The following is a 21,328-nucleotide window of genomic DNA, read 5'->3' on the forward strand; positions in this document are numbered from 1 at the left end:
GCAAAGAGTTGGACACGACTGAGTGACTAACCCACAACACACTGGGAGGAAGGGGAGCTGCCTTAAAAAAAAAAAAAACTGGTGGAAGAAGCCACAGCTGCTCTCTGTGGGGGGTGGGGCGGGCCTGGGAGCAGTCTGTAGTGTAATAAGATGTTATTAGAGGAAACGCCCCCAGCTCTAACCCCCCTGACTCCTGGCACCATCACAAAATGCTCCCAGGACCAGGGTCAGCGCTGGGAGACTGTGAGCGTGCGGCTAGCCTGCCCCGCCCTTCACTCTCCACTTCGGTCACAGCCAGTTCCGCCTGATTAAATGACACACACACAGTGACTCATCTGGTCACCTCCCTAAACGCAGAAACGTTCTGCTGCAGGTGCACAGACTCTGGGTGGTGGACCCCACGTGAAGGACAGAGGCTGGCTGTTGCCAAATGTGTCCTCAGAGCTGGCGCTCTAGGCCTGGTGTGGCTGTCCATGTTATTGGTGTGACCTTGGGCAGTGGCCTGGATATACTGGGGCGACCCTGGATGTCCCTCCAGCTCTAACCTGCTAAGAAATTGTTAGGGAGAGTGGCCTTAAAGGAGCCATTTGTGGTCTCCTAAATATTTATTATTAAAGACATTTAAAAGAGGATTTGTTTTACTCTAATTTGGAGAGAAAATAAATCCTTTTAGTAAGTGTATTTTTCACGGAGACCCAGACCAAGACAATCCCTGCTGACTACATATCCTCCTTAGGTTCTGAGTAGTCTATTAAATAGGGCTTCCCCGGTGGCTCAGACGGTAAAGAATCTGCCTCCAATGCAGGAGACATGGGTTTGATCCCTGGGTCAGGAAGATCCACTGGAGAAGGAAATGGCCACCCACTCCAGTATTCTTGCCTGGAGAATTCCATGGACAGAGGAGCCTGGAAGGCTACAGTTCATGAGGTCACAAAGAGTCAGACATGACTGAGGGACTAACACACAAATAGAAAATGGACAAATTAAACACACATACCCCACCCCACTAATTTTGGCCAAGCTATAACCAAATTCAAGGTGGACATACTTGCAATTCTTTACTCAAGTTTAGAAATTGCAGAGAAGCTTCAGCTCAATACGAGTAAGAATTTTCTGACAACTGGAATTATCCGAACATACAGTGGGCCAATTCGTGAACCAGTGAGCTTCCTGTTACCGGAGGATGGCTTTCTGGCAAGAGTCTTATAAAGCTGACAGCTGATCTAGATGACCCCTCAGAACTGAAAGGCATCTTCTAATGGAAACCTAACAGGTAGTGAGTCTTTCCACCAAAGGGGTAGAGGAATTCTGCATGTCATTTTCTTGATATCTATCAGGAGTGTGGGATAAAACCTCTCTGAGCTCTTCAGGGATTCCTCCCTATTTTTTTGGAGCTGGAAGTCCCCATGCCTGATGAGCAGACAGGTACAACACAGTCTGATGCTGATATACCTACATTTTTGGATTTACATGTGACAGGTTTAGAAGAGGTGAATTAATTTGATAGCTCTGTTTCTAATCTCTTCTATTGTTAGAATCTCTGTGCTCTACTTGATGTACTATGCAGATTAAAGAACAAAAGGCAAGCTGTTAAATGAGTCAATTTAAAAATGAGCACGCATTTGACACGATGACTTCGGATTCTTTTAGCTCCTCCATGTCGATTCTGCTGGGATTCACCCCACGACAGTGTCTAATTATTATTGATAGCTTATCAATCCCATTATGAATTGGTTAATGGAAGTGAGACAGACAGTGACAAGAGCAGAATGAGAAATCCTTGCTTAAATGCCCTCGACAGAACGTCACTTCTGGATAAAGAACAAAGCTGCCGGAGTTCACGACTGCATTGTGTTGTCATGGCAATAGATGATTTTCATCATTTTCAAGTGATGAAAAGAAACAAGGAGCTAAGAAGCAAAGAAATCAGCCCCAATGGAGAAAACATGGCTGGAGAATCAGACACAATTCTGCGACCCCTTCTCTGTAAGACCCTACCTGGACTATGCTTCTGATTTCCATCTGCCGGTCAATTCCATCCTGCAAGACCAGAGTCAAAACTCATCTCCACCAATGAACTTTCCATGCCATACTCAACACTGTAGGTGAAAACTGCTCTTCTATTATTATGACACTGATTACTGAAATATAGATAATGTTTACTGAATGCACAACTACTGTTCAAAGTCCTTTACATGTTTTATCCCCTTGAATCCTCACCGCCAGACTATGAGGTAGAGAAAATGATAACTTTCATTTTGAGAACAGGAAAATGTTGGGTACTTTAGGTCACTTGGATGTTCAAGGTCACATAGCTGGTTGGGGACAGAGCTGGGCTGGAACCAAGCGCTAGCGTTCTTCTGCTCCTTTTTCTTCTTGTGACTGAGTGTGGTCTTAGTTTATTTAAAACTTTTTATTTTATTGTGGTAAGAATATGCAACATGAGATCTACTTTCTTAAAATTTTAAGTATACAATCAGTGACGCTGTATAGCAGATCTCTGAAGCTTATTCATTGTAACTGAGATTTATGCCTGTTGATTAGCGACTGCCCATGTCCCCCTACCCACAGCCCCTGACAACCGAGATTTAATTCTTTGATTCTGTGAATTAGACTATTTTAGATAGCTCATGTATGAGGTCGCATACTGCACATTTTCCTTCCTTTTAAGGCTGAATAGCATCCCACTGTATGCACAGGTCACATTTTTTTTATCCATTCATCTGATGGACACTTAGGTTGCTTCTACTTCTTGGCTACTGTGACTGATGCTGCAGTCAACATGGGAGCGTAGGTATCTCTTTGAGGTTCTGATTTTAATTCTTTTGGATAAACACTCAGAAGTGGGACTGCTAGATCACATGGCAGTTCTACTTTTCACTTTTTGGCTGTGCCCCACGGAATGTGGGATCTTAGTTCTCGGACCAGGGATCGAGCCTGCACCTCCTGCATTGGAAGCATGGAGTCTTAACCACTGGACCACCTGAGAAGTCCCTGTTTTTAATTTTTTTGAGGAACCTCCATACTGTTTTCTGTAGTAGCTACACCAACTTATATTCCCACCAGCAGTGTACAAGACTTCCAACGTCTCCACTTTCTCCATCCACACTTATCAGCTTTTGTCTTTTTGGTAACAGCCATCCTGCCACGTGTGAGGTGATATCACACCATGGTTTTGCCTTGCATTTCCCTGATTATGAGGGAGGCTGAGCACTTTTCATATGGCTGCTGGTACATCTTCTTTTAAGTAAACTCTGTCCAAATCCTTAGCCCACTTTTAAATTCGGTTACTGGTTTTTTTTTTTTTTTTCCTGTTGTGTTGTCCAGAGCCTGCACTCCCTCTTCATCACCAGCTACACAGCTCCTCCTCTCCATGAGCACTGAGAATGTAAGGCAACTGAGGGTCCTCCTTTGGGTTCCACCAGGGGCCAAGTCGGCAACAGAGGCATGGGGCGTGGGATTGTTCGCAAGGACAGCTACCCAAGTGATGGAGATGACAGCTGCTGGCCCAGCCACCTGCATGGGGGTGCGAGCTGTTCACTGTGCTGTCCCACTCCCTTTCCACCCAACCAGAGAGAAATGGCCAACAGCCTTTAACTAGCTCTGCACGTGAGTGGAGGGGCTGGGGTGCCAATGCCCCCAGGCCAGCGTGCTCCTTCCGATGTATCACGTGGCCTCCAACTTAAAGAAAGCTGAGCACCAAAGAATTGATGCTTTTGAACTGTGGTGTTGGAGAGGACTCTTGAGAGTCCTTAGGACAGGAAGGAGATCCAACCAGTCAATCCTAAAGGAGATCAGTCCTGAATATTCATTGGAAGGATTGATGCTGAAGCTGAAACTCCAATAGTTTGGCCACCTGATGTGAAGAACTGACTCACTGGAAAAGACCCTGATGCTGGGAAAGACTGAAGGCAGGAGGAGTAGGGGATGGCAGAGGATGAGATGGTTGGATGGCATCACTGACTTGATGGACATAAGTCTGAGTAAGCTCTGGGAGCTGGTGATAGACAAGGGAGGCCTGGCATGCTGCAGTCCATGGGGTCGCAAAGAGTTGGACACGACTGAGTGAACTGACTGAGGACCAAAAAAAAAAAAAAAAAACCCTCTACATTTTAAATTTGGTGCATATATTCCATTTGAGCTACATTATCCATATCCATATCCATATATATACATATGTATGTTTCTCAATATGGACTGTACCTTGCCAGGCTCCTCTGTCTATGGGATTCTCCAGGCAAGAATATTGGAGTGGGTTGCCATTTCCTTCTCCAGGGGATCGATCTTTCTGACCCAGGGATCAAAACCCACATCTCTTATGTCTCCTGCACCAACAGGTGAGTTCTTTACCATTACCGCCACCTGGGAAGCCCCAAGATATGCATATACACATGTCACCGTTATGATCACTTTCAACTTGACTGCCTTCTGGAGAAATCTGAAATGGGGTCTGGAAGGAGCCAGGGGTGGCCTGGTCCTCAGGCATCACACGCAGTAGCCGGTGTTCACCCTGCCCCCGCCTTCTGCATGCCTGCAGGCCTCTCCTGATCATGCTGGGCCTGTCCCCTGGGCACGGCTCTGCCTGTGCTTTCCAAGCTGCTCCTGCGCTCCTCCCTCTGGCCTGTGGAAGGCAGGCAGGACAGCAGGGCGTCGCTACATGTCAGTAACGGCTTTGTAACACGGAGAAGTGGAGGACTGGTGGCTGGAGACAGTTGGGTGCAGTGTCTTGTCTTCAAAATGCAGTCTTTTCATAAAGTGCAGCCCTTAACCACTGGGATGTTCTGAATGAAGCCCAGGAAAGAGGAAGCCATGGGGCACTCTCCTCAAAACTCACATCTCCCAGGAAGAGTCAGGTGATGGAAACTGGTTCATCAGATTTAACTTAACACCGCAAAGTAACAAGCCCTCCAAATGACACTGTGTGCTGGGTTCCTTTGCTTCTTTCCTCAAGCCTGGCTCTGATGCCACCAGCACAGCACGAAGTTGGCCTGAGTGGGTGTGTGCGCTTTGCCCTGTTAAGTGGATGCTAATTCCTCAGGCCGTCTTTTGGGCAGCAGCACATCAGCTTCCTGACTGTGACTTTTCTGTAGTAACTTATCTGGATTTTCAATTTAGTGTCAAAAAGAACATTGTGGGGGGTTGGTGTCTCACTTTTGGGGGATAAACAGTTTCAGAATGACCCCTGTCTAAAATCCTTAGGGATAATGATGAATCAGTCTCCTAGGGAAGTTCACATTTTGGTCAGATTAGCTGTAACACTCTGAGCATCACTTGCAAAGTGATGCAGGATACAGTGGTGCCCTGATGACCTCGGTAAATGAACCCCGTCTACCAGAAATAGATAACTGAATGAGTAGATAAATGAATGAATAATGGAGACCGGGCAAAATGATTTCTAATGGATCAGCTGAAATGAGTGAAATGAGCCACTCTGGTCACACACTCTGGAAGCCTGTATGATGTAGCCTCATGGCCCCTGAAAAACAGCTTCAGCACAAGGCAAGGTTGGCAGAAAGGTCTGAATAATAAAATGGGCACCCATAAGCCTTCTCCAAGGAAATTTCAAGGGAGAAAAGATGGCTTATTCAGCATATGCAGAGAGTCAGCTGCTCCTCTCATCAAAATCATTTATGTGTATTTAAAGTAAGACTGGTTCTACTACCTAATCCTGGGGAATCCAAAAAATATCTGTTTTCTATCCTTACACAAACAACTCTAGCCATGACCACAGAGCCCCCTCATCCAACATGGAAAAAGAAGACAATGGGTCTTGCCTGGCCTCCTCGCTTTTTCAAACCTTCTTGAAGAAATGAGAACAGATGAATTCTGCCTGGCCTGCTGCTAGAGCAGCTGCACTCAACCAATGCCCGGCCTGAGTCAGGGCTCAGTGAACATGCCCTGGACTCCCCACTGCCCTGGCCTGGTGCCCTGCACACAGCAGGTGAGACCATGGGTGTGGGCATGGTTACGGTCAGAGGAGGCCGAGGACATAATTTATAATGTGTTGAATTAATGACTAAGGAGAAATAAATTATTTTTGCCAGTAATTAAGATTGCCATTTCCTCACTGTCACAGAGCCTGAATCCCAATTCTGCTACTTGGAACCTTTGCCAGTCTGGGTGACTTACTTTTCTCAGACCTCAGTTTCCTCATCTATTAAATGGGACTACAACTACCAGCCTTGTGTCAGCTCATCAAATGATGCAGAGACAGTGCAGGTGAAAACTCCTGGGGAATGTCTGTTACAACCCCCTTCCTGTCTGGTTCACTCGCCCCCAGCCTGCCCCTCACACTCTGGAGTCCTTCGCACAAGCAGGAGTTGTTGAGTGTCCGTTTGCTCTGGCAGCTAACAGTGCCACATGCTGGGGCTGGGAATGATAATTTTGCCTTGGCATTCCCCTGAGAATTCTAGACAATGTCACCTGGTCCTGGAGATTTATTGACACGCTTGTGCTTATGTGCTCAGTGGCTAACTTATGTCTGACTCTTTGCGACCCCATGGACTGTAGCCTACCAGGCTCATCTGTCCATATCATTTCCCAGGCAAGAACACTGGAGTGGGTTGCCATTTCCTCCTCTAGGGGATCTTCCCGGGCCAGGGATCGAACCTGCATCTCCCTCGTCTCCTGCATTGGCAGGTGGATTCTTTACCGCTGAGCCACCTAGGATTACTTGTCTTAGGTCGGCTCTAAAAGATGCTGCCACGTGATCCCATGCTCACCATCCCCGTGAGCATCACAGGAACCCCCAACCCCCTCCCTCAACTCTCTAGAGGCTGTCATGAGGCTGAGGGGAAGCCATTGGCATTTCAGGCAGGGTTACAGGGCTAGTACTGGGGCTGAGCCACAAATAGGAAATGAGGTCAAAACACAGAAGAGCAGAATCACGTTGCTCACAGCTGGGAGAAATTAGGTTTGGGAATGAGGATGGTCAGGGTCAAGGAGGGACGCATCCACGGTTCACAATGGAGCCCCGACGGGTAGAGAAGCTTCCAGTCCGAGGGTGACCAGGCGGCTCCCCAGTGGACTGCACTGGGGGCATGTCCCGTTCTTGTTTTCCCAGAACTGATGCTTTCCTGGGAGCTCCTCATCTCCTCGGAAAGCTGGCCACGCCCACCTAAGGGGAGATTCCCCCCCAAATCCTCCTTTCCATTCTGAAATCCCTTTTGTCCTGATCTCCCACTTTCTCTTATCAGCGAACCCCCACCTGTTCTTGATCCCCCTCTGCCCACCTGTGAGGCTCTGCCCACCACTTATGTCACTGGAATTTGCAGCCTCACCTGCTCTACCCATTGTCTAAGCATATCAGGGCCACTGACCTTGAAAAGCCCCCTCTCCCCTATTTCCTCAAGGTGTTCCCCCTTTGAATCCCTACAGTCCTCTGCTAGTTTTTAGAGGCCTGGTAACCTGTTTTGTGTTATGAAGATTTGTACGTGTCTTATCTTGCTTATTACCCTGCAAACCTCCTGAGGACAGAGACTGTCTACCTTATTTATGCAGCACCTGCGGTTCCGAGCATAATATCTTACCAGTGGGGCCAATAAATATTTACCCAGTTAAATTTTACGATAGTCTGACTTCTGAGAATGAGTACTCATATTTCCCCCTATCTTTTTCCTCATTACAAAATGCAGTCACATTAATGTGGTCACATTACACGATGGTTTCTCTATCAATAAAATAGCTACTGGTTTCTGTTTTATCCTCCTCAGGTTCCAATACCCTCTCCTGCCTTTCTGGGTCCTCAAACATTTCTTCAAGGCAACAGTTATTTGATCTCTCTGAAACAATTTGCTCATTCTGTGAGTTTCCCATCACACCTGTGGACAGCTGACGCCTTTCTCGGCTTCGCTCTGGCCTCAAACGGCAGCCTCCCATGTTTGACGGAATGTCTCTGGTGCCTCTTGTTACCCTGGGCAGGCAGGCAGGCCGGCCCCCGCGTCCTCCGTGTTATGAGTCTCCGGTATTCAGCAGCCCACTGTCACTCACTCTCTCTGGCTGTCACTCACACATGCACCTGCCCATCGGCCTCTCCCCTGCCCTCCCCTAAGTTGTGACTCACTGACACCAAGATCCTCCCATGCTGCCACATGCTTCAGCTCTGTTCTTTCTGGGCCCTGGGGCTGCTGCAGAGGCAGCCTGTACTTCCGGCTGGCTCTGTGCCCTCAGCCCTGGCAGCAGCCTGATGGGTGGAGAAATGGTTTTCTCATCCTTCTTCCCCTCAGAACCACTATTCGGTTCTCTCCTGAGCACATATGTTGAGATTCTGTGTCAATGCAAATGTTAAAATAATATTCCAATCTAGTCAACTGTCAGATTTTAAAATTGCTTTTTTCCAGTTGTGGCAAAGGGCCTGTGAGGTTGCCTGTCCTTCTTATGCCTGATGCCACAGATGTGTGAACACGCTGCTCCAGGCCAGGGCCCGGGCTGCGGCTGGGAGGAGCCTTTCCCTTTGGGAAGGGACTGGGAGGCACAGGGCATGGACTCAGCTTGGGACTGCTCTCCTAAGGAAACAAAGGAAACTGAGTCTCCAAAGGAAACTGAGGCCAGTTCTGGAACAGGCAGGCTGGGAGTGAAGCACTATGCCCCAGCCCTCAGTTCCTTGGCCCCTCTGGCACCTGACCCAATGCTAGGACAGAAATGCTCCATCACACACTTCTCTGAGACACACTGAACTGGGCTGGGCCATTAAAGAGGACACTGGAATGAGCGCTACACAAGGCTTCTCGTGAAAAGACAAGATGCTGAGCTCATTATAAAGGTGGGAAGGGAATACCCCATGCAGGAAGGAATAGCTGTAGTGACAATGTTTTAATCAGTCTATCTGTACATCGTGTAATGATTTCAAAGGTAAGAATTTATTATCTAATCAAAAGGACTTGTGATTATAATCAGTGACATTGTATCCAATTAGGAATTAATAATTTGGGCCCAAATGTGAATGTTGTCTTCACACTGGGTCACAGGATGTGCTCTGACTGGCAGGCCTCCCTTGCCGGGTCCTGGGTCCCAGTGGGAAGAGCCAGCAGGTTGGGATTGTGAGATTTCAGATCTACAAGGTCCCGAGGCTCGGGGATGCTAACGACCAGAGACCGACTCTTTGGAGGGAAAAGTTCCAGGGGACCACCAGACAGCCCAAACTCACACCAAACTCTGTTTCAGTCTGGCTGGCAAGTATAGGAAAGAGGCTCTGGCACCAGGCTTAACAGTCTTGCAAATATAATAAATATTTCTTTCCTCTCCCCCAGAAGCATACAGCGAGTGAAATGAGTTCTTACTACTTTGGAATAAACAGTAATGTTCTCTGGGTAAAAGGCCACCTGGCAGTTTGAAAGACTGGGTTAATCAGACACAGGGAAATTTCTGATTAGTTGGACAATTACCTCAAATTCTGAGCGAGCCAAGGCAATGTTTGAGAAACAGCCTGACCAACTGGGAATACATTCAATAGCCCGAGGCAGAGATTTTTAGCTTATGAGGGCTGAAATATAATGGCACTGTGTGCCTGACTTTCATGGACTCACATCCCCCAAATGTAGAGGGCCTATATCTATTTTTTAAGACCAAATTGACTCAAAATTATTTTTGGCTTTCAATAATTATAGAAATCTGTTTGAAAAGTAGAAAGTGAAGTGTTAGTCATTCAGTTATGTCCAACTCTTTGCAACCCCATGGCCTGTAGCCTGTGAGGCGCCTCTGTCCGTGGGGATTCTCTAGGCAAGAATACTGGAGCGGGTTGCCATTCCCTTCTCCAGGGATCTTCCCCACCCAGGGACTGAACGGAGGTCTCCTGCTTTACAGGTGGCTTCTTCACCATCTGAGCCACCTGAGAAGCCCCGATCTATTGCACCATCCTCTGAACTCACTTTAGGGCTCCAGGACATGCCAAGGCCAGGATTCAGGGGCCAGGAGAGAAGGATGAATCATCACTTTGGATGACGAGGAAGTGGTCCAGGCCCACCCCCAACTGTCTCTGGGTGAGCCGGCCATGCACCGCGCACCCCCACTCCGCTCCTTCCTGGTGTCTGAAGGTGTCATGGCTCACCTGGTGGGGGCGTGCTTCTGCTCCTCCTCCTCGTCCGTGTCGCTGCTGATGGTGATGACGCTGACCGTGGGGCTAGGGGTGTCGGGGATGACGATCGTTTGCCGCTGCCGCTCCCTGGTGGTGCTGGAGGCCCCGTCACCCCAGCCGCACGTGACGGATGAGCTGCAGGCGGGGCTGCTGTGCACCAGGGCGCAGCGCGGAGGCGTGTTCTCCTTGACGCGCTTGGACCGCTGCGGCGAGCTGACGGCCTGAGAGGAGGACACCTCACAGGTGGAGACGTTTCTGGAACGATAAAGCCACACACACTCAGGGAGAAAGTCAGAGCTGCCAGGTTCTTGCAAGAAGCCCAAATGTCTAGAAACACCAGCATGGCCAAATTGAGAGGGTCACAGGCAGGAAGGCCACGGGTCTCCAAACGGGAAATAGGCTGCAAGTGTCAGACATTTTTTTATCTCTCCCTTAGGCGGCAGGAGGAAACAAACTACAAGTGTCGAATTTTTTCTCTTAAAATTCTATGTTGCCATGACAACACTTAGTTCCACCTGAACTTAACTTTTCTCAAACCTTGAGCTAACCAACACGTTTTTCTTACGGAAATGTTTTTCTTAAGCTATGTTAATGAAACTATGTGTTTGCTTTGGAATTTGCCTTTCTTCAAAATGGTTCCACCTAAGACTAACTTTTGGCTGATAACAGCTCAACAAACCAGTATTCATATCAATTGTTTTATGGCTGGGGATGACATACTTCGTGCCATCCTGTCTCAAAAATGCATATTGTGGGAGAGGGGCCTGGTGAAACTCCCTCAGTCTTGAGGTGTCTCTGTATGATTAATAGCTTTCTAACAGACATAAAACAGCTTGCTAAAACTAGCATGGGGGAGGGCACTCCTCCTCCCCCTTCTGATGTCTGTGTCAGAAGCTTTCTCTGTCCCTTTTTTATACTTTAATAAAACTGCTATACAAAAGCTCTTGAGTGCTCAAGCCTGCTCCCTGGTCCTGAAGTTGTATCTTCTTCGGAGATCACGAATCCGACACCATTCACTGTAGAAAGTGAAAGTAAAGTCGCTCAGTCATGTCCGACTCTTTGCGACCCTGTGGACTGTAGCCCACCAGGCTCCTCCGTCCATGGGATTCTCCAGGCAAGAATACTGGAGTGGGTTGCCATTTCCTTCTCCAGGGGGTCTTCCCAACCCAGGGATCGAACCCAGGTCTCCCACATTGCAGGCAGACGCTTTAACCTGTGAGACACCAGGGAAGCCCCGTGTTGCCCTCCATAAATCGGATAGAGGACCAGTGCACTCGGGCTTAACCAGACTGCAGAGGCAGTGGCCTGTGGGACTCTTTCTTTCAATTGCTTCACAGACAGGGCAGCATCCTGGCTTCTCTGGGCTCTACCTGCTGAGGGACAAACTGGGTAGCCAGGGCTCTCAGGAGAGGACAGAGGACCATGCCCAAGGACTGGGCCAGTCTTGTGGTGGGGGCTGATTTCAGGGGTGTCTGCCCCAACGCAGCCCCCTGCCTTCAGGGTCAAAGCCCAACTTCCTAAGTTCAATCTTGTCATCCTCCCCAGTGTACTGAGTGAGGTCTTATTTTGGAGGGAGGTGGAAGAAAAGATATTTGCACATAAAGCTTTCGTTTCCTTGCTCATGGCTGGTTTATCACTGATTCAATGACAACACTCATTTCCTAAAACTTCCTGGAGCTAAAAGATCTAAGGTTAAAGGGTAGCTTTGCCTCCTTCCTCCTCTGGGAAAAGGACATGACCATAAAAGTATCTGTGGGGGTATAGTTTTTCAAAAATTAATTTTTCTGGGGACTTAATGGGCGGTCTTGTGGTTAAGACTCTGCCTCTAATGCAGGGGACATGGGTTCAATCCATGGTTGTGGAACTAAGATGCCACATGCCTCGCAGTGCAACCAAAAAAAAACCCAAAGAAAATCCTGGATTTTGACACATGAGCCTCACAGGAAGCTTACCAGTCTGTTTCAATTGCAATGAAAAACCAGGAAAAATGCAAAAGGAAAATGTATGCTTAAGGGACCTGTAACTCTTGATTTTGATCAACTGGAAATTACTTATCAAAAACGCCAATGTAGTTTCTGGTAACTTTAGAGAAAAAAGACCTTACCCTTCCCCTCCCCATCAACTGTTGCTGACCTTGGTTGTATCTATACAATGAGACCAAAGCCAGCCTATAATGAAACTTAAGATTGTGATATGTCCTTAGAGATTCTAGCACCTTCTAGCTAAAGGGAAGGTAATTAGATGAAAATAACTCCATAAAGGTGGGTCTATTTAATTTTCTATTTAGTTGGTATCAGATATGTTGCTTGTTCCTTTTGGGGGGCTCCTAATAAGAAGGAAGTTTCACTGATTGTTCTATTATTTGTACTTACCAGAGAACTTTGTATTTGTTATTACTAACATGGTACAATTTTGAGATTAAGTTTTCACTACTCGAGCAGTTAAAATATGTCTACTTGGCATTTTTAAAGAAAACTATGCCTGATCGTACCGTCTGCTAAACGGGAGAGCCTTCTGGTTTTTCCAATTGTTTTGCCTAAGGCATTGGTCTTTAAAATAGGCAGACCCATAATTTTCACTATAGTCCCACTGATCTTGAAATGCACTGGCAGTGAGCCTTCTAAAGCCAGCTGGGTGGTAAGAAGGCAACAAAGAGGGACTTACCAACAGGTCAGAGGCTAAGGGTTCTTCTTGCCCCTACCTGGCCAAAGTGAGCATACAGAGGCCAAGCTCAAGCCAGACCACGGTTCTGGTGACCACACACCAGACTGAGCAGGACAGCCCATGAGGACTGAGCCAGGGGCCTCTGGTGCCACCCAGTCTAACACAGACATGGGTGTTCTATCACAAAGCTGTCATACAAAAGCATTCTGGAAGCCTGCCACTGATCTGACATGAATTTCCCTAAGCTGTCAGAAACAACCAAATAAGAATCTTGTTCAGGAAGGATGACAACTTCAGGAAGTCAGCTCTTGGATTACTTTTCACATGAAAAAAACTGAAAAGAGGCAGATCTAATTTCTGGCATCTTGCTATCCAAGGAAGTATAAAAACAAAATTCACTAGACATTTCATGTATTACTTGACTTCTCTTGATTAACCTATTCCAAATAAACAATTAGGGACCTCCAAGCCACTGGAGAGAGATGTAGGAACAATTTTACAGCCATACAATTTTGATCTCGATTTTTTTGTTAGGAAATCTCGATTTTTTTAAGTAAGGTATATTGAGGTGTCATTTACATACAGTGTAAGTCACCCCTTTGAATTGTTTGATGAGTTTTAACAAATGTACAGTCATGTAATTCCCATCACAATGCAGATACAGAAATTTGTCATCACCTTGAAAAGTTCCCTCTAGTCCTTAGCAGCTCCTGATCTGATCTATGTCCCTATAGCTTTGTCGTTGTTCAGTTGTATCTGACTCTTTGCGACCCATGGACTGCAGCACAGCAGGTTTCCCTGTCCTTCACTGTCTCCCAGAGCTTGTTCACATTCATGTCCATTGAGTCGGTGATGTCATCCAGCCATCTCAACCTCTGTCCTTTTCTCCTCCGGCCTTCAATCTTTCCCAGCAATCTTCAGTCTACACACTCGATAGTTTTACCTTTTCCAAAATACCATATAAAATGAACAAAAGCACATGGCCTTTGGTCAATCTTCATTTTTTTGAAGAGTTCATGGAGATGAAACTGGATTTAGAGGAAACGGGAAAGATCATTGTTCTTCTGGTAGTGTCTATGATTGACCAAAGTTACTGCTTGCTGCTGCTGCTAAGTCGCTTCAGTCGTGTCCGACTCTGCGCTATCCCATAGACGGCAGCCCACCAGGCTCCCCCGTCCATGGGATTCTCCAGGCAAGAACACTGGAGTGGGTTGCCATTTCCTTCTCCCATGCATGAAAGTGAAAAGTGAAAGTGAAGTTGCTCAGTCATGTCCGACCGTCAGCGACCCCATGGACTGCAGCCTGCCAGGCTCCTCCGTTCATGGGATTCTCCAGGCAACAGCAGTGGACTGGGGTGCCATTATATTTTAGCAAATAGCTGAATGAGTTAAATTTCTGACATTAGACTCAAATAAAGCACATTTCTCTACTACTTCTAAAAAAAAGTTATAGTTTCAAAAATGCATCTTCAGAGGGCAGTCTGAGTGTTTTCTAAATAAGTGGAAGGGGACAGAATCACTCAAGACGGGGACACTGAACACTGTGGTCTGAGGGCCCCACCCTTAGGGTGCTGGTAGAGCCAGCACTCACAGAGACCTCAGGATGAGTGCCTCCTTCAAAATCCCATTCCAGGGATCCAGATCTTTAACTTCCAATCTCCTTGAAGTTTTCTTTCTCTAACACTTCTTACACACCTACCTCACAGAGGACTGGTGTTGCTTATTCTTCCGGGAGGAGGTGGTGCTGGTAGGTTGCTGCCGCATCACGTGGGCCACGCCCACATTTAAGGGTTGAGCTGCTGGAAGGGTCACATGACCAGTCAACAACGCAGGCTGCTGCATGATGGGATTGTAATGGCTGCCATGAGCATGTGTGTTCCTGAAAGGGAAATGGGAAAACAGATTCTTTGATGGTTTAATAGAAACAGAGCTCCTTTAGAAGATAAAGTTCCCTCCCCGCAATTAAAAGTCAAATTAAAATCAAAAGGTAGTTCTCACACAGGGGGGATAGTTGCTGATGAGATGAGCCTTCCCAGGTGACTTCATTGAGTGTCTCTGGTGTAGGAATGTTTAAGTGGCGTGGACACAATTTGTTGGTGAGTGAGAAAGGGCATATTTCAAGTGGGGAGAATGCCAAGTAGGCGGACTCAGCTTAAGTTCTGGGGAGAGGAAATAAATATTCCCTTCTGCTCTTCAAGACCCTAAACAGCTAACTGGGCTGTGTATTTTATAATTTACAAAGCGCCTTCAATGGGTTGTTCCACTCTGTGAGGTAAGCAGGATATCTTAGTAATACCGTTTTGTAAATAAGAATATTGCAGTTTATGTGAAAAACAAACTTTGAAGACTGGGAGGTATGTCTTTCTGGCATTAGGAAGTGTTAATAGTCTTTAGAATTCTTTCAGCAGTTAGCACAATGTTCAGGAATGTAGCAGCTGATCAGTGAGTTACATGCTTTTTGAATGAACAATTAGATTAACTGAAGGTTGACTAGACATGTATAGAGTTTGGAACTAAGTGAAAATTAGTAACAGACACACGTTGATAGAAATATTGGCAGTCATAATCCTGAAAATGGGTTATGTGAGATCTGGGTTGTTGTATGTGAGATCTGCTGTTAGGCTTATTCCCACAGAAATATTAAGAGTGATGATGAATTTAGAGAGTAGCCCATAAAAACCCATTTAATACATGGCTATAGGAGAGTTCATATGAATTTTTAAAATCCTATGAAATTTAGGGAAAAAATTGAACACAAAGAGAAGTAGGGAGACACTTTCGTAGAGATCCTGATAGCCTTTTGGACGTTTAAGTGAACTTTAAAAACTGATGTTATAACTCCTTTACTTTGTTGCTATTTCTTCTACAGACATGACATTTTTCCCTTTGACACAGGTCTAGCACTAGCCATGATTCCAGATGTTCTTTGGGCTACATATGAAATGGAGAAGAGACTGAAAAGAAACTGGGTTGGCTTTAGGTCTCTCCTGTGGTAACCAGGTAAGAGATGAGGAGGGATGAGAGAAAACATGTGCACGAATGAGTTAAGAATGTCAGTATCTCTGGAATTAAATAAGCTGTAAATGCTGAAAGACAAAGGGAAATGGAAGTACAGCATATGTGTGGTCTTCTGGGAGAAAAAGGGGTAAGGAAAAATAACAACTGGTCAAACAGCTTTCCACTTGGTTGCTGCTGCTAATGAGCTGGAGAGGGAAGGTGGTCTTGCTGAGCATTCATGCTGTGAACGGAGGAAGGGCAGATAACAGATTTATTGCTGCCTGTCATGGATCAGGCGCTGGTATGAAGTGAAATGTTATTCACTCAGTCGTGTCCAACTCTGTGACCCCATGGACTGTAGCCCGCCAGGCTCCTCTGTGGGATTCTCCAGGCAAGAATACTGGAGTGGGCTGCCATTCCTTCCTCCAGGGGATCTTCGAGAATCACGGATCAAGCCCAGGTCTCTTGCATTGCAGGCGGATCCTTTACCCACTGAGCCACCAGGGAAGGCTGGTGCTGGATGGTACCTGTTAAATCCAGTTAAGTGCTTTGTCTTTTATCTTAAATTTAAACCTCCCAACAATTGGATGAATAGGCATTACTGTCCCTACTTAACTGAAGAACTGAGGTTTAGTAACTTTCCCAGGTCGCGCAGGGCCAGAAATGAGCCCAGTTTACCTGGCTTGAAAGTGCTTCCAGTGAGAGGTGGTGGATGTGGGGGGGTGGTGTCAGTGGAAAGTGAATGGGACTGTGATAAATGGCCTCCGTTCCTCTCTTCTTTCTACTAAATTAGAATTAGTAAATTAGTAAGTAGAAAACTAAATGGCAGGACAGAGGACGCTGCACTTGAGGCTAGACTGGGGCCCTGTCTCTCTGCCTTTCATCAGAGCTTTTCACTCACGGCAGATTTATGGGACAGAAAAAGAACTGTCGGGAGGTTCCGTGGCTGGTTTGGGGACTGTCAGAGGGTGATGGGTGTGACCTACCCTGATGCTTCGGCTGAAAGAGAGACAGCCCAGAGGGCCATGAGAAGTTGGGGCCAACTTGGGGGACTGCCATTTGGCTCTGCACTGGTGAAGGTGGGCACTGAGGGTGGTGTTGGGATGGCATAGGTGGCATGGTATAAGAAGAATGGAAAGTGGCCATAAGAACAATAGAGTCACGTGTCAGTGATGAAGTTGGTGAGTAGGATGGGGTGGAAGGTTCTGGAAACAGGTGCAGGGGTTGTGGTGTGCTTGTGGCTGTCAGCTGGATGTCTCTGGGGTCTGTGGAAAGTGTACTTTGATCTCAAAGATATGAGCATCAACTGAAGAGACACACTCAGCAAACAGAGCAGAGTTTACCAGTCCAAATAAACCCCCTTCTGTCAAGTCTTCCCCCAGGAGGTCTGATGTGACTCCAGCATGCTCGTGTGTGAAAACACCTTGAGAACACTTCCTAGAATTGCTAAGGAGCCCCTGGATCTCTTCTGCATCCTTTCATGGACAACAGATCTTTGTTTTCTGGGAGTGGAAGTGAATTCGGAGAAACAACCAAAAATCATCCCAAGCCAAGTCTGGTGAATCAAATGATGAAACTGAGTTTGGAGTTCAAAATGATAACAGATCCTAAAGTAACCAAGCTGGTTTTCTGGTGTCCTGGTATGCTGCTGCTGCTGCTAAGTCGCTGCAGTCATGTCCGATTGTGTAGACCCATAAATGGCAGCCCACCAGGCTCCTCTGTTCCAGGGATTCTCCAGGCAAGAAGACTGGAGTGGGTTGCCATTCCCTTCTCCAATGCATGCATGCATGCTAAGTCTCTTCAGTCGTATCCGACTCTGCGTGACCCCATGGACAGCAGCCCACCAGGCTCCTCTGTCCACGGAATTCTCTAGGCAAGAGTACTGGAGTGGGTTGCCATTTCCTTCTCCATTATACATTTACTTAAAAATAACCTCTCATTGCACTGCAGTCTTAGGCCACACGGTACGCTCATGCACTTAGCTGCTCAGTCATGTCTGACTCTTTGTGACTCCATGGACTGTAGCCCGCCAAGTTCTTCTGTCCATGGGATTCTCCAGGCAAGAATACTGGAATGGGTTCCCATGCCCTCCTCTAGGGGATCTTCCCAAACCAGGGATTGAACCCTGGTAGGCCACATGCTATCTTGTTAATTTAAAAAGCCCTCTACAAAGCAGGGGATTCTGGTACTGGCCAGCCTGGCTGCCCTCTGGGTCAGCGGCGGACGTGCCTCCCATCCCAGCCCTGCCTGCGCCTTGCTCACCTCCAGTCAGCCAGCTGCTGGGTGCCGGCCATGGTCTCAGGAATCACAGTTGCGTGCTGCACCGAAGTGTGCGTGGCCACGCCGGTCAGCTGTTGCCACGCCGGGGGAAGCAGAATCTGCTGGGTCCCACTTGGCCAGGCCTGCTGTAGGACAGAGGTCACCTGCTATCACTATGTTTGACAATCATAAATCAGTTGGCATGAGTCAAGTGCTTATTCTGTGCTCAAGGTTGTGCTAGACCCCTTGATAGGTGCGACAGTGGAGACCTACTCTCTGAACTCAGACACCAGGGCAGATAAAATGAACACATGTGAAGTCAACAGAAGATAATAGGTAGGTATATGGGCAACGAACTATATGGAAGCGATTCATTCACACTGAAGAATGATTTATTTATAAATCTGCTCTAATGAACAACGTTTAAAATTCCCAAAAGTTCACTTACTGATTTGTTTTGTGACACAACTGTGCACAAGAGATTAAGGGAGTTGAGCTGGATCATACAAGGGTAACTCCTTGCCCTCAAGAAGTTTTCCGCCTAGTATCCTTTATTTAATATTTTACCTTTTGTTTAGCAGTTAGAATGTAGAGGTGCAACTTGTGTTATCTTCTGAATCTAAGTTAACATAATCCTGAGATCACCAAGTATCTGACACCTGCCTGTATCCAAGGGCAAATAGGCATGAAGTAAAATTCTTAGCTGGGATCTTGAGCTTAACTGAGAATACCTTGACTCCTCAAGGAGAAAACGAAACAGTGAGGAAGTCACAGTTCGATCTTTTATAAACACCAAGCTATTTCTTAAGAAGTCGAAAATGAACTTTCCCGATTCCTCCTTGAATAGACTTACAGGTGTGCATGCGTGCACATGTGTGTGTGTTGTGTTTTGAGCCCTCTGTATCTTCAATCACTATTCTGCTTGCCTTTGGTTATTAAATGATTCACCCTGAACATAGCTGTCGAAAGTTGGACACTTGAAGGAACGCTGCTAAGGTAAAATACCTCTTAGGAAGGTCAAGGAGTTAAAGACTTGGGATCTTAGCTCTTTCTCTCTCTTTCCGTCAGGCTGGAGATGACTAACACTGGCTAATTAATATAATGTAGTGCTCCAGAAACTCTGCATATGTTCAATATGTGTGTTTTGGCTCCTATCAACAAACAAGCACTTCTAGAAATGGATTATAAATTTGAGTCAAAACTTCATAAACAGTGATGTGTACTAAAATGCTACGGCTTCCTCTTAGATGTGAGTGCATAGTTCACCTGGTCTGTCCTGTTACACTGTTGCACGTGAGACTCAGTGAGACCTCTTATGCCTTTTAGATATTGCCTGTTTGCTTACCGATCTTTTAAAATATAGTCAAAAAGCTCAGGGACCACAGATTATACAATAAGTGCTTAAGAAATGTCTGCTGATAAAATGAAAGAAGCAATTCAAAGGCAATTAGCTATACTTAACTGTATTTCAGGTTTACTGAATTCAAACACAGTAAGCAGAAAAATAATTTAATTGATTAAAGTAATTATGAGCTCAAAAGCTTAAATGAACAATAGTCTCATTGGCAATAAGAATTCTACTGATTTGGTCTGGAACTTATTTCAGATTCCATGAAAAGCCTGTGTTTTGACTAATGTCATTTTGAAATAATGAATCTTGATATCAAGCTAAGGACATTATTTCTTCCCTGTTTCTCTAAAATGAATCTTAGCATTTTACCTCAAAGAGATGGGGCAAAAAGATATTTCTGGACCTCTATCACTGATGGATATGTTCAACTCATTTGAGACAACACTTTGCATCAGATATTTCTATAATTTATTACTACTGTATAATCTGGAAGATTAGAGCCAATATTTCTGGATGTACATTGTGTGCCAGGCATAGAGCTAAGACCATAAATAGATTCTCTGACTTTATCTTAACACCCGTCCTGTGAGTAGGGACTATTCTCCCCTCCCATTTCTCAGGTGAATAAACTGATACACATAGCTTGCCTGGACACACAGTAAATTAAACATACATTTATAGCTCTCCCTCTTTTAAGCCCAACTAAAATGACAGTGAAGGAATGAAAAAATACATATAGATCCATAAGGACACAGGGAACAGGGAGGGACAATAACAGTGAACAGAATTTCAGAAGCTGGAAAACAGAAGAGTTATTACTAAGTTAGCAGACTGAAGGAACGGAAGGTAAAGTCGGAATATTAAACCCTGGGATTCTGTCACCCTCAGATTCCTGGTATGAAGGATTATTACCCCCCACCCCACCCCCAATCTTCAAGCAGGAACCTGCTGGATTCTCTCCAGGGAAACTGACTATTCCAAGAGAAAACTACAGATACTTTCGATGAGAGGGGACCTGCCAATGAAAATGCTGAGCTCACTCCTTATCCAATAGAGAAGTCCACCCCGCTGCCCCTGAAGCTTTCCAGATAGTTTTTAGTCCTTCAGTCTTAGATATGAATGAAGAGCCAACGACCACCAGACTTTAAAGGAAGTTTCTATCATGAAGGAGACTAAAACAAACAATGAAACTCTGAGGAACAACAACAGTATAGGAATCAGAAGAAAATCTAAAAATATATGTAATTAGTGTCCTCAAAGAGACTAAATGTGTATATATATCCATGAAACAAGATATAAAAGATATATATCTACATTCTGAGAGCAAGAAAACTCTTGGAAATGGGAACAATGACAACAGAAATGAACACTTCCATACAGATGGGAAAATTTTAGAAAGTAGCATAGATAGAATATATATAGGGAAAAGGTGGATAGGGGTGAGGGAGGGAGATATGAAAATCATTAGATCAGTTTAGAAGTACCAGCGCTCAACTAGCAGGAATTCCACAAAGAAGGAACAGAGAAAATGTAGGGGAAGAAGTTAACAAGGGCAAAAATAGAAGAAAGTTCTCCAGATAAAAAGGGCAAATAGGATGTACCGGACAGTGTATTCTAAAAGACTCATGAGAAAGCATGGAGCCATGAATCTCATGGATACTATGTCCACCATGGACAAGGAAAGTCTTAGAAAGCTTTCAGAAAGAGAGGAAAAACAACAGCCACTTAACTTCTCAATATGCTCAAAGACACCAATATATTAAACACACAAGCCTTTTAGAGCTCTGGAAGACTTTGGGGCTGCCTAATAATACATACAGAGGAAACTGACCCAATGAAAAGATGAGACAATACTAATTCTAGGAAAAACAACTTATACAGGAAAGGAAGCAGAATCATAGTATGTTATGAGGCTCAGTTGAGAATAATATAATACACTATTGATGATAATAATTATATAGATAATATAAAGTGGTCGAATAAAAA

General features: G+C 45.7%; 1 protein-coding gene across 2 annotated transcripts in view; it reads right to left on the reverse strand.

Moving 5' to 3' along the window:
• Window positions 1-21,328, reverse strand: part of HIPK2 (homeodomain interacting protein kinase 2) — a 193,984-nt gene that overhangs the window by 12,648 nt on the left and 160,008 nt on the right. For both annotated transcript variants that reach the window (XM_052638357.1, XM_052638356.1), the window contains exons 10-12: window positions 17,995-18,137; window positions 14,435-14,614; window positions 10,046-10,327 (exon numbers count right to left, since the gene is read on the reverse strand). In XM_052638357.1, the coding sequence (XP_052494317.1) occupies window positions 10,046-10,327; window positions 14,435-14,614; window positions 17,995-18,137 (605 nt within the window). The remainder of the gene's footprint in view (window positions 1-10,045; window positions 10,328-14,434; window positions 14,615-17,994; window positions 18,138-21,328) is intronic.

Source organism: Budorcas taxicolor, chromosome 4, assembly GCF_023091745.1.
Source record: "Budorcas taxicolor isolate Tak-1 chromosome 4, Takin1.1, whole genome shotgun sequence".
Lineage (NCBI taxonomy): Eukaryota > Metazoa > Chordata > Mammalia > Artiodactyla > Bovidae > Budorcas > Budorcas taxicolor.